Source organism: Rhea americana, unplaced genomic scaffold (genome assembly GCF_003343005.1).
Source record: "Rhea americana isolate MKP2758 unplaced genomic scaffold, rheAme1 scaffold_215, whole genome shotgun sequence".
In the NCBI taxonomy this organism is placed as follows: domain Eukaryota; kingdom Metazoa; phylum Chordata; class Aves; order Rheiformes; family Rheidae; genus Rhea; species Rhea americana.
The window spans coordinates 774,274-787,209 of NW_028186305.1; the positions used below are offsets into that span (position 1 = coordinate 774,274).

At 44.9% G+C, this 12,936-nt stretch overlaps 2 protein-coding genes across 3 annotated transcripts; one reads left to right on the top strand and one right to left on the bottom strand.

Annotated features, from left to right (window-relative positions):
* Window positions 1–39: 39 nt before the first annotated feature.
* On the top strand, window positions 40–4,963 carry RSRP1 (arginine and serine rich protein 1). 2 transcript variants are annotated; one of them, XM_085305015.1, is made up of 6 exons: window positions 40–224; window positions 455–510; window positions 1,549–2,175; window positions 2,522–2,676; window positions 3,847–3,930; window positions 4,439–4,963. In XM_085305015.1, exons 1-6 carry the CDS (start codon window positions 136–138, stop codon window positions 4,619–4,621), a joined length of 1,194 nt encoding a protein of 397 aa, XP_085161141.1. In that variant the 5' UTR covers window positions 40–135; the 3' UTR covers window positions 4,622–4,963. The 2 variants fall into 2 exon arrangements, with proteins under 2 accessions (XP_085161141.1, XP_085161142.1); XM_085305016.1 differs by lacking the exon at window positions 40–224 and adding an exon at window positions 1,346–1,414.
* Window positions 4,964–6,555: 1,592 nt separating this feature from the next.
* SYF2 (SYF2 pre-mRNA splicing factor) lies at window positions 6,556–10,123 on the bottom strand. Its single transcript, XM_085305017.1, has 7 exons — window positions 10,063–10,123; window positions 9,846–9,953; window positions 8,950–9,075; window positions 8,552–8,669; window positions 8,352–8,442; window positions 7,637–7,735; window positions 6,556–6,995 (listed from the first exon to the last, which is right to left on the bottom strand). Exons 1-7 carry the CDS (start codon window positions 10,099–10,101, stop codon window positions 6,830–6,832), a joined length of 747 nt encoding a protein of 248 aa, XP_085161143.1. The 5' UTR covers window positions 10,102–10,123; the 3' UTR covers window positions 6,556–6,829.
* Between the last annotated feature and the right edge of the window lie 2,813 nt (window positions 10,124–12,936).

A 12,936-nucleotide genomic window follows, 5' to 3' on the forward strand; every position in this document is an offset into this window, starting at 1 on the left:
TCAGTCGTTGCTGGGAGGCGGGAGCGGGTGGAGGGTGGTTGTGTTGCTCTGTGCTGTGCGGAGTCCGCTGCCAGAGTTCTCTGTAGGGCTGCGTCGCTGCTTGCTTCCCCGGGAGGAACAGGCTGTCTCGTCGCTATGGGGGTGACTCATGAAGCGGGGCTGTCCCCTCAGGCGTCGCCACAGGAGCAGGATCCGTGCGGGGGGGGCCCGGCTGCCTGGAGCCGGTGAGTCAGCGGGGCCCGGGCTTCGGGCRATGCAGCTGGGCACCCCCTTGGAGCCGGAGGCGGCTGGAGGAGGTGGGAGGGATGCTAGGGGGTGCTTACAAGGGCGCCTTTGTTGGGGGGTGGCGGGACGGCAGCGGCCGTTACTCGCCTGTTCGTAGCGTCCGCTGCGGAGAGGACAGGGGACGCCCTCGGAATGGGCGAACTGATCCCTCAGGTTTTTGTTTCTGCAGGAGCGCCCAGATTTCCCAGGGGAACCAGCACTTGGGATGCCCGGCGGCCCCCAGCGGTAAGTGCCAGAGCAAAATAGTCCYGTTGAATTTACTCGTTAGTGTTCATGCGGACAGGTGTGCGGAGGGCAGTGCTTATGCAAGTTAGCAGGTATGAGGATACCTGTGATGTGCTCCAATACTGYGTGATGTTGAAAATTTTGTTATTTAGATAGCTTAGTTATGTTAGAGGGAGTTAGCTCAGAATTAATAAYTGCTTTGTGTTGGCTGAGTTGTGTATAATGGTTGTGAGCTCAGGGGTGCAGTGGTGAAACTCCTAGTAGTAGCGATGAGAATGTTCCTTGTGGAAAAGTATAGAGCTATTTGGTGCTCTTGATAAGAAGATCTTAAGACTTGTTGGTAACTCTTGTTTACCATGGGCACCAAACAGATTTTATCGTAAAATGGCTTTCTTGAACTGTAAAGCGATGGTGTAACTTGGAGCTTGAGCAAGCGAGGTAGGATAGTTACACCCAATGTATGATGTAATAATCTTTGTATATCTAAAATGGCGGACACTAAAGGAGGAGCAGCCATTTTATTTATTAATATATCACCTTAAGTAGTGTTTCATTTTTAATAAATCCTATCCAATAAGTCATCAGTTTTGTCTGTTGTGTAGAATAGTTTTTGTAACACTGGCTTCCTACACATACTGTATAGAGTGTATGTTCACATTCTGGACTGTTCAGAGCTAATGTTCTGTTGAGAAAATACAAATCTATACCCTTTCATAAAAGTATGCGTACGCTGAATGAAAGATACTAAATTAAAAACTTTGTCAAAGTTGCTCTTAGAATACTGCAGAGAACTAATTGTGGTTTAAACTGAAGCTTTTTTTCTTTCATATGGAAGGCTCTTGGCTGTAGAAAAGGCAATGATGAAACCTAAAATCGTCATAGGTAAAATATGCTGATAAACTGGGTGAGAATTAYCATTGTTTAATCTTAAACAGCCTGTGCCTGTCATAATGTTTGTTTGTGGCTGCTGTATAGATGACTTGGTTGCTTAATTTCTGCTCCCTCTCTGCCTTCCTCCCCCCCCCGCTTTTTGAACAGGAACAGAAACTGGCCATTGTAGAATACCAGTAAAAACAGAGCCRACTTCCAGCACCTGCATGGAGAAAATGAAGGTTAGAAAGACTGATGACATGACAAACTTCATGGATGATTTAACCCTCAGCTCTCCTAAGAAAAGAGATTCTTGTGTGAGATCCAGAAGAAGTTGTGATAGGTCATCAACAAGGTCATCTAGCAGATCCTCTGACAGTTCGCAGTCCAGTTCAAGTAGCTCCTCTTCAGCTTCCTCAAGGAGCTGGAGCCGGTCRAGATCCAGGTCACGGTCATGGGCTAGAAGAAATGGTTCCCGAAGGTATAGAAGATACTCYCGATCATATTCCAGAAGCCGTTCAAGATCACGTGGCTACACAAGGTACCGAGGCAGGTACCATACCAGATGCTATAGGAGGTACTACCGCTCTCCTCCAAGATACAGATCACGCAGCAGGTCATGGTCTCGTGGAAGATCATATTACAGAAGGTCCTACTCAAGAAGCAGATCCCGCTCAAGAGGTCAAAGATACTATGGATTTGGGCGAACGATATATCCTGAGGCTTACAGGAGCTGGAGAAGCAGATCACGAACAAGATCTCGTAGTAGATCACCTCTACACTTGAGTGAAAAAGGTAGGATGTTTTTTGAGACTTTCATTGTATGTGAGAAAATTTAACAATATGCTATTTATGCTAGCTGGTCAAATTCTAACCTATAGACTTGCTTTATAGAATATAACTGATAGTAGCAATGTGCAAGAAATCTCTGCATGATTATAAAGAAATAAAAAGCTATATATAATTAGCCTGGAGTATGTTTTTAGCCCTTAACTTGGGAAGTTTAGCTTCAGTTTTTGATCAAAATTGTTCAGAGTCAATACTTCAAAAAGTGTTGTGTTAGTATACCTGCAATTCCTATGCTAGTAGGAGTAGGTACATACTGACTTAAACACAAACTGACACTTCCCTTCTCTTGTAGAGAAGAGGGAACTCCTGGAAATTGCAAAAGCTAATGCTGCAAAAGCCCTGGGAACAGATAATATAGTCTTGCCAGCCAGCTTGAAGGTCATTAGTCCTTCCAAAGAGRCAAATAATGAAAAGCTAAAGCATGAAAATCTTGGAGAGTCAGCTGAGGTAAGTATCAACTGGAGTATTCCCAAAGAAAAGGTAAACACTTAAAATTATTYGTGGTCTGCATGAAGAAGCAATAGTTCTAGCTGTGGAGTTCGAGGATTCAAAGCCTTGAATAAAAACATCCGRTTTACTGGAATGCCAAAAACCATTGTAGACTTGCTTAGGCTGGAAGAGTACCCTGGAAGCTTAGAAGTGGTTAACCCCTTGAGTACATGCAACCTTTAGTAATATGTTGTGAGAGAGAGATGAATGTAGTTTATTCTTTGCATTTATTCTTCCAATAGGGTATTACAGATTACTTTCTTAGACTAGTCTGTGTATTTCTGACAAAGGATCTGCTTTTCAAACCCACTGAATAGTTTTTTTCCAAAGGTCAATAATCTTTAACTGTTCAAAGCTTTTCATATGCAACARTCTGTTCCCAGAAATTACATACCCAAGCACATAATGCATTTTACATACTTTATTTCTGTCTTATAGAAATCATGAATATGGTTCCAGACATTGATGAAGAAAATCTGTTGGTAATTAAGGGACTTGTGGGCTATAGCTGCTGTGAATTTAAGGGAGGGGAAAAAGTCAAGTAGTTTAAACTGAACTTCAATTTCACTCTGTTACAACAGTGTGTTACTGATTCATGCTGGATACAAAATTGCAGTAACTATTACATCTATCAGATTCTGCTATTTCAAATTGAAGTAAACTTACTAAGGGTTTCTTAGACAAAGAAACGGTACAGGCATCCCTTTCATAATATATGCAATATATTCCAGATGTTGAGAGAGTACAGAAGAAGAGGCCTGCATCACTTGCAGATAAGTTCATTGTCATTATCCAAAGCTCTGCAGGATTGATTTGCAGAACTTAATGCAACTTGCTTTAACACTACATTTCATGATACTGCAGTCCATTTTTAAGTAATTTGATTCCTCTTTAAAACTGTCACTGGAGCATGGATATCAGGTCAATGTGAATCGACATAATGACATTATTAAAATACTTAGTATTTAAAATAGAGCTCAGTGCTGATCTGTTCACATGTTTGGTAGCTCACAGCTACTTTTGATATAAATACCTGAAACAACCTTACTGGAAAGTTAATACTCTGACTGCCTTAACTTGTATAGAGTAATATATCCTTCCACTTAAGCTGTGTGTGCTCTTCTCTAGCAACTGGGAAGACTGACAGAAGATGCAGCCAAAAACGGAATGGAGAGAACTACCACACAGAGAAGCATTTCTTTCAGTCCTAATGTAAGTGTGCTTTCCTCAGATCAGTCTAGTATACCATCTCTCCTGTATTGGGCTTTCTTTAGCGTTGGATATCAACTTAAGGATCTTAATCATGATAACAAATCGGATTTAACAGCTTGATAATTACTTCCCTGGAAGAGCTAGAACAGTACTTCAGTAGTAGCGTACTGTACCACAGCAGTGTGTTAAAATGGTGGTGACTGAGAATAAGCACTGAAATGTAAACTGTGAAGTTGGAAGTCTGTACTGTAGACTCAAGAGTATTTGCCAGAACTGATCAACCCTGGAATTTACTCAGCGTTGTGTGTCTGGATCTAATTTGGTAATACAGAACAGGGGAAAGGACAAYTTTCCTGAATTTTGTGTCAATTTAGGTAGTACCTGGTAGTTTTAACATGTCCTGTAAGCTGGAAAGAAAGCATTTGTCTTGTCAATATAAAATGGTAAACAGATTTTAGTAGTACATTTGTTGTCGTTCTGGCATTTTTAAAGGTCATTTCTTTTCCAGAATACGATGGCAAAACCAGTACTACAGAAGCCAGCAAGCCATGCTATTAAAGAGATGGCAATCTCTCCAGGAAGAGAAGATGACAAAAAGGGAAGTCCCTATGGGCAGTGGGTTCCTATCAAGAAAGAGGAGAACAAGTTTTTAAACTTCTCACCTAAAAGTGCACTGTTCCGGGCACGCTAGCATATTTTAGTTGCTGTCTCAAGAACTGCAGATTATACATACTTCAGTAGTGAGGTCTGAAGTTTTCTGATCAGGTTGAAGACTTGTTAATACTGTATATTTATTTTCAGATATTTAATTTCATAATCTTAGGTTTCTCTTTCAGATATAGAGCACAGTGACCCAGAAGCCACAGATGGGAATCTTATGTAAATGTGTAAATACTTTTGTATTGATTTAATGGACTAGAACTTTCAGGTGGGTAATTTTTCTAAACAGTAGTTCAGTAACTGTTATTTTGGACACTTGAATTACATTGTTTAACTGTTTACTTCAAGTAAATAAATACAGTTTTGCACTGGCTTCTCAATGTGTCATGTATTAGACCTTTGTGTGGTAATAAGTTCACATATCCTATTCATAGTTCTGAGTCCTGTGTAAGTGAGTGTTTATAGCTTTAGTGTTCAGTTAGTCACCATACTACTAAGAAGTGTAACAGAGCATAATTTTTGCCTCATTTTGAAAGTTGGCCTTTATATTAAAAATAGTAACTGTCTAGGCTATGGCTAGTTCAGGGCCTCCAGAGGAATTTCCCTAAATCCAGTTCTAAAAGCGGAAGGTTTTTGCATTACATAAATGACTGCCACATCCTAAGCCATGATCATTCCATCTATGGAAAGYGCTGCTCTGGAGGAACTGTTCCTTCTGATGTTAAATGCAAGTTAATACAGGCTTGTATTTTGATGTAGGCTGCTTTAAAACAACATTCAAAAGCACATGTAAAGCAGGAAGGACATAATTAGGAAGTTTAGCTAGAGGGACTATGTTAGATCAGCTTTTTTGGAAAAGTCCTGAGATGAGGCCATATCCAGCTGTTCAGAAGCTTCAGAATTCAGCGGTGTCATGTACTTGCTTACAAGCTGTACAAAGACCTTAACTCTATGGAGCATGCAATCAAGTAAACGGGTTATTGCATACTCTTCTGTGATGGTTTTGGGGAGTAATCAGTTAAACTGGATCTTGTGTAAAAATAAATAAATGGCTAGTAAAATAAACTTGACTACTCCAGTGTGAAAGCTTCTTTAAGAAGTTTTATTTAAGTAGCTGTGTCAAGATACAGGGCTGTGAGGTGGTCTGTCTTTCCTACTTCCTCGAGAAGCTAGGGTGCAAAGTAGTATGTAAACAAAGGGGATGGTAGCTGTTATGTATTTTAGGGGAGGAGGGAGCTCTGTCCTGAAAAAGTAAAGCTGCTTTACGAAGATGTCTGGTCGCTTTTGCCTGTTGTGTGTCAAAACTTTATGTTCTGCTGATTGTCTTGATCGATCCAGCTTGCTGCCTGTGTGCAAGAATGTGTTGGAGTGTGAAGTAGAAGAGTTCAGATCCTACAGTAAAAGCAGGCTTACAGCTGTGTTTATCTAAATGTGCTGTTGTAGATTTAGGCCTAGACTGTCTACTATTCTGTAAACAGTAGGAAGCTAGTTTTCCTCTTGTTAGGGAAATTTCCCTCTCCCTTTTCAGGCAAGAGACCTCTTCCTTACTTCATTCAAATAAAATCAATGAAGGACTGTTAGTCACTTACAGGCTTTCATTTTTCATGAAGTGTGAGTGCAGAGTAGTTAGTGTTTGTATATAGAGTAGGAATTACTGTAGCTATTTTAAGAATTAAGTGTTTTCTGCAGAATTGCTAAAATCACACTGCCAAACATAATCAAAGGCTACCTCTTTTGCAGCAATTTGTCTTAAAAATTGTCCATATTCCTTCCCCTCTGCGAGATGGGGAAAGGCATTTTAGTGCCCCAGAAGCAGCTACTGGAGATGGAAAAACTCCAAGCTCAAGCACATCACAAAAAAAGTAACATGCATTCCTCGCTACTCTTCTGTTGCTTATCAGGTGTTTTCAGGGACTTTACTGGTCTTCAGATACTGAAAAGTACAGACATACTTTACTCTAAATAGAGTGATAATAGTTTATTTTTTACCTTTAAAGCATGACAAGAAAAGAGCAGGGTGTTAATGCAATTAAAAGCTATATATACAGCTGAAGTTACTACTGAAGCATTTATACAATGTAGCAGATACAGACAGAACCTTAGACTACAGTAGATTTTACATTGCTTAAGATGAGAAAGTCTGCAAAGTTTTTCTGATGTGACTTACTACAGTCCTTTTACATCTAACAGAAGAGTTTGGTATGAAGATAGTATCATACACTTCAATGGAGGTGGCAATTCAGACTGCTGTTCCTCTCTCCAAGTTCTGCTTAATCTCTGCTGTGTACTTCCCATAGAATCTTTCTGCTTTCTTGTTGAACTTGGCATTTCTCTCATTAATGTAGTCAATATCCGCATCATCATTGTAGGGACGTCTTCGACTGTATTTTTCACGTTTTTCAATTCTGTAAGACAAACATTAGTGTTTGAAGACCTGTGGATGAATCCTGTAGGCATGGTACTGGTTACCTCTCAAGTTAGGCAATTCTTTCTAGATGAAATAAACACAGCAACTTCTGTTGCTAAGTGATGAATACTGAATACTGGTTTTTAGTTTGCCTGAGAATTGATAAGAAAAATAGTGAAAGGAAGTGACAATCACTTACTCTGTAATCATTTATTCTATAATAGCTATATTCTTAGTTCCATAAAACGTACTTAGAGTACTACAGCATTACTCCTAGCTTGCTTTGGCCATACTGATTCTATGATGCTGAATAACATTATAAAAGCACGTTCACTGTTCTAAAATACCATGGCTATGAAGACAAGTTGGTCCAGCTGTAGGTCAGGTCTTTTTCCATGTCTTGTTTGGCAACTACCACTTCACTTGTACTGAAAATCATCCAAAAAACCCCAAAGAGGATGGCTGTTTTTCAGCAGCATCTTTCCAAAGAAAATCACTTGCCTATCAAACTAGGTGAAGAGGTTCATACGTTGYCAAGTGTACCCTTGAAAAGCTATAGGAAGGTCAAGTAGTTGGCCCTGCTTTGGGAAGGTGGTGGCCTCCAACGGTTCCTTCCCTTAAATTCTATGATTTACTTACTGTTTTTCAAGATCTGCAACCATCCTATCAATCCCTTCTTTAGCTGGCACATGACTTCCATGAAGAAGACTGTCTGATGTTGGGTAAAGTGCTTCCCCACTGGACAAGGAACAAAGTAGCAGCAGTTTACAATAATTGTATTGAATTGTTTAAAACTTTGCTGATTTGGTTTGATCTTTCACTCAGAACTAAGGTATTTAACTCATTTGTGTAACTACAGGAGTCTAAAATGCAGAAGAGAATATTTTGATATTAAAAATAAAACCTCTAATTAGAGACAGTAGCCCCCTTTCCCCGCCTCCCAAGATGCAGAAACCAGCATTTACATTAAACCCCTACAATACGTTTGGAAAACTAATCTATTGGTCAGTCAGTTTTAAAAACTGAGGCTGCTGAAATTTCTCTAAGCACCCCAGAAGTAATCTACTTACATATTTAAATAGAGTCTAATTGACAGAATACTGCTTCAAGCACAGTATTACAGATTTTTAAAGAAGCAGGTATATTGGCATCAGTTCAACAATGCCAGTCTTAAGGACTGTGCAGAGCAGAGTGTCAGACTGCATTTTAAAATCATGTTAAARGGCTAATTGTAGTGCAGTGTATTTGAGAATATGTATTGAATATATCTGCTGACAGGAGCTAATTTTAAGCAGTGGGAATCCTGAATTTTACAGTTTTTAAGTATTATCAAGATGACTGAAATCAAACTTACTATTGCTCTTTCAGCTTCTCATACTGCTCCAAGTCAGGTTTGATCTGCCTGGTTAACCTCTGGTACTGGCGCAGCTGAGCAGCTGCATAATCTTTAGAAGGAAATGAGTTACCATTAAAGGGATGCTTCTATTTCATGATTCAGTTGTAGGTGAAATACTAGTAAAAGTTATTCATTAAGAACATACACTAAGTCATTACCTGAAAATCCTAGATCCGGATTTTTCCGCTTCTTTTTCCTCTCCCATCTTTCTGCATCCTCAGCACTGATCTCTAGTAGTTTAACTCTCTCATAATCTTCTCCTTTTGCAGCACATTCCTAAGGCAGCACAAGTAATATTAAAGTTTTAACAAGAGGATGGTGGCCAAGGACCAAACTTGGTAGACTAGAAAAGAGTCACAAGTTTATATACAGTTATCTAGATCAGCCAGCTCAGTCAGCCGCTACTGCAGGACACACTTCTATGTACGCAACATGCACGTACAGATTTTTTGCAGGACCTACATAGAAGTTCTCAATCTGAAGACAGATTCAACCTCCCAAGTAGTTGTACAGAGGCTTAAAAGYGTTACAGAAAAATGTAACTGTCCTTGCTTACCTTCTTCTTTTCCTGCACCTTCAGTTCCCATTCCAGTCGAGCTTTTTTTGCTTCCCAGTTTGCTGGTAATTTAAGTCTTTTATCTTCTTCCACCACTTCTTGGTGATTCAGCTTGCGAGCCTCATTCTAGGAGCACAACAGTTTGTTTCTAAAGTCTAGAGACATGTTGCAATACTGACTCAAAAAATCACAAGGAGTGGACCCCTGGTGATGAAGGGAGATCATCTCCACAGAGACGGTCACACCTTACACTTCCTGTCAAGATTTGTACTACGTAAAATACTGTATTTGGCAAAACATTAAAGAATCTGTACCACCTGCCTGTGCTGGACAGGACAAAAACAAAGAGAAACGTTTGGATTAGATGTTAGGAATGTTTTGGGAGCCGTCACAGTTTGGGGCGAGAACTAGATAACTGCAGGGGGCTGGAAAACGGCCGTGCTCCCTTCCGCTGCGCCTCGCTGACGGCGCTTTCGGGAGCGGCTGTGCCGGGGTGGGGGCACCGAAACGGGCGGGAGGACCCCGCCAGGGCCGCAGGCCACGGCCGCCGTGCCCCACAGCGGGGGGCTCAGAGCGCTTGAGAGGTAGCGTCGCACCTCCCGGGATGAAAATCCGCAACGGGCCGGGGTGGGACGGGCTGGAGACGGGCTCCCGCCCGGGGGATTCCCAGGGAAGAAGCGATTTCCCGTTTTCCGGGCGAATCTCCCGAGTTTCTGCTCGTGCCGCTGCCTCTGCTCCCGCCACCGGGGAGAGGCGGCCCAGTCCCCTCGCCGCCCTCCCACCGGGCGCCTGTACGCGCCGGTAACGTCCCCAGCGCCTTCTCTCCCAGCCCGCCAGGGGGAGGGGGGTGGAACCGCCGCGGCCCGGCCCGGCCCGGCCCCGCCGCCGCCGCTCACCCGCTTCATGTGGAGCTCGCGGAACTTGCGCAGCCGCTCCTCCCGCTTCTGCGCCGCCGCCGCCGCCGCCGCGCAGGGCGCCGCCTCGTCCTCCGAGCCCGACGAGCCCTGAAACAGCCCGCACTCAGCCCCCGGCTCCGGGGGCGGGGGGGGGAACACGGGGAAGCCCCCTCCGCTCCTGCCCTGTTCCCCCCCGCCGCCGCCGCCGCCGCCTCACCCCGCCGTCGGGAGCCCCCAGCCCGCCGAGCGCCGCCATCTCGCACGCCGAGCACTTCCGCTTCCGCCGCCGCCGCCGCGCGCACTTCCGGCCGGGGCGGGGCGTCCCCTGGCGGGGCGGGGCGGGGCGCCCCCTGGCGGGCGGGCGGGGCGCCGCATGGCGGCGCCAGGCCCCGCGGCGGCCGCCCGGGCCCCGCTTTACCGCGAACGGGCCCGGGGGAGCCCGGAGCCGGCAGTGGCCAGGACCGGGGCGGCCTCGTTGCTCCACCGCAGGCTTCAACCGGGCCTAGGCCCAAACTGGGCCAGGAGCCAAGACCAGGCCCATGTGGCGCCGAGGCCTCCCCTGCAATTAGATTAACCCCCTGCAATTAACCCCCTGCAATTAAATTAATCCCCCCATAATTAAACTAATGCCAGTGCTGCCGGCGTCGAGGCCCGCGGGCTCTCGGCCTGCTCCCCAGGCGGTTCGCCTCGCGATCGCTGTCTTCGCCCCGCTCGTGCGCTGGGGTTTGGGGTGAGCCCTGGAGTCGGTGCTGTGCCTGCGCGGTTTGGGCTCACCGGTTCGGTTCGGTTCGGTGTGCTGAGGAGAAACAAGTGAAAAGCGGCAACTCCCCCCGTTCTGTCTGCGGAGAAAGATTTAAAGCCTCGTCGCTGCATGCTGGAGTCGGCTGGAACGCCAGCCGTGTGTTTCTCTTGTCTTCCAGACGTTGATGTCTGGGCGGCAGCCTACTGTGGGCTTGAAATTACCCTATGGTTTAATAAACACTGTTAATCAACTTTTTTTTTTTTCCTTTTTTCCCCAAGGAATCGATTGGATGATGTAAACTGTCTGTTCCAAATAGAGAAGCAGTACAGGAGCCGGATAAACTCCACTCTGCATCGCTTTACCTGGAAGCGCTGGCCAGTGTCTTGGTAGGGAGTCTGGAGTGGGATAAGAAGCCAAATAATTGCATGTCCTTCTGCCTGTGCCAGTCATCCCCTTTAGACCCAGTGGAAATCAGGTTACCCACAACAGATTTTCTTCAAGGGGAAAGTTGCAGCTCTTACAAAAAAGGAATCAAAATAATAAAACTTTTGCTTCAAGTCCAGAGCAAAGAAAGTAAAAATTTCCATAGCATTGTTGGAATTGCCAGGATCTTCTAGCAAAATCAAATGTAGATCTCTATCAGGGTTTATTGATAATATTTACATGCTCATGCAAATACATCTAGGTGTATGTAAAAGGTAAATGCATGTATGCCATCTTTATACTTACTTGTATAGTAAAGGTAAAAGTTCAGGAATTTCATTTTTCTTTGAAGAGATGATCTGAACCCCAGAAGTTTAAGAACTGCTGGCAAATGATTTTTTCTAAATTGACCTTGTCAGCTTTAGCTTGTGACTTTCCAGCAGAGGGAAATGCAGCACAAGTGATGACGGTTTGTGGAAACGGCAGGCAGCCCTGGCAAACACAAACTGTCTCTGTTCTCTTTTAACTTCACTTTCTTCCGCTGCCAAACTCTGATGCATGCTGAGTGATTAAAAATATCAAACAGCCCTGAAGTTTCAGTGTTACCCAGCAAGGAGTCAAGTCGGGGAAAAAAAAAAAAAGATCCAAACCCCCAAAGCTAGTGATGCCAGCACTGTAAAAGAGAGCAGACTGGGGAAACAATGGGAGACGGGTAGGATTTTATATAGCTGTGTTGACAGCATCTTAAGAAAAAGGAGAAGGTTGTCCCGCCGTGGTTTGGTTCGGGGGGTTTCCGTGGTCACCTGCCTTGTCCCTGTCCTCTAGCTTGGTTTCCGAGGAGAGCTGCAAGTGCAATGGCGCAATGRAGGTGTTTTTGCTTCTCATGCGCCCCAGGACGGTGCTCAGCTTCAGCACTCATCTCGCTCCCCCACTTATGGGAACTGATCAGCACGTTTGGGATCAGAGAGGGCTTTTGCGGAGCCGGGAAGGGTGCTGACCCAGCTCTCGGAGTGCAAAAGGCTGCAGCAGCTGTGGAAATTGGCCTGTGTCTCCCCAGAACGAGGGTTAGGAGCCAGCAGCAGGGCTGGCGGTACTCTGTGGCATTGGGACAGCCACAGCTCAGCTGCCTCCTGCAAAGTGGGGACGTCAAGCCTTTGCTGGCCTGCCTACGCTTTTATTTAATCATGGGAAGCTGGATGGTTTTTATGGGTTTGTGCAGTGCCTTGACCCAGCCAAGTCTGGAGCTCGGTGGAGCCTCTTTCCCCCTTCTCGCTGCCGTAATGCAGTTATAAAATAAACCCAGGAGGTTTCCCTGGCTTCTGTGGATTCGCTTCTGGGTCTGATGCCAACACAGTGAGCCCAGCTCCTGGTGCAGGTGCTGARTGCCTCCCCCATGCCGTGGTGCTATTGCAAATTGCAACCTGGCTGGAAAGAGCAGGGAGTTTACCCAAACCCCCCTCGTGCCAAGGAGCGGGGACCAGTCCTGCGTAGGCTGACAGTGAGTTCATGCAGAGCTGCTCTTACTGTCACAATTAATTTATTTTTAGATTAAAAAATGTTTTTATTTCTCATGCACACAGATTTGGCACGGCTTGTTTGGGTCGTAGCTGACTCCATTGTCTTCTCCAGTTATGCATCCCCTGCAGTGCCGAAATTAAAAATTCCAGTTACATATTGTACAGAGGCTGGGAGCTTGGAGGAACTGACTCATCTTGGTTATATTTGTCCTTTTCAAAGGGGAAGATGCTGGTCGAGGGGCGGTGGGGGAGCAGCCCTGGTTATCTCACATCCACTGCGGCAGCGGCGACGCTGGTGTCGGGGGGCTGCTCCCGCGCGCCGGCCCTGGGCATCCTTGCTGCAAGAAGCCCTTGGGGCAGCCCGGACGGTCTGCATGGGGGTTAAGGGAGAGGTTTGCACAGTTTCTGA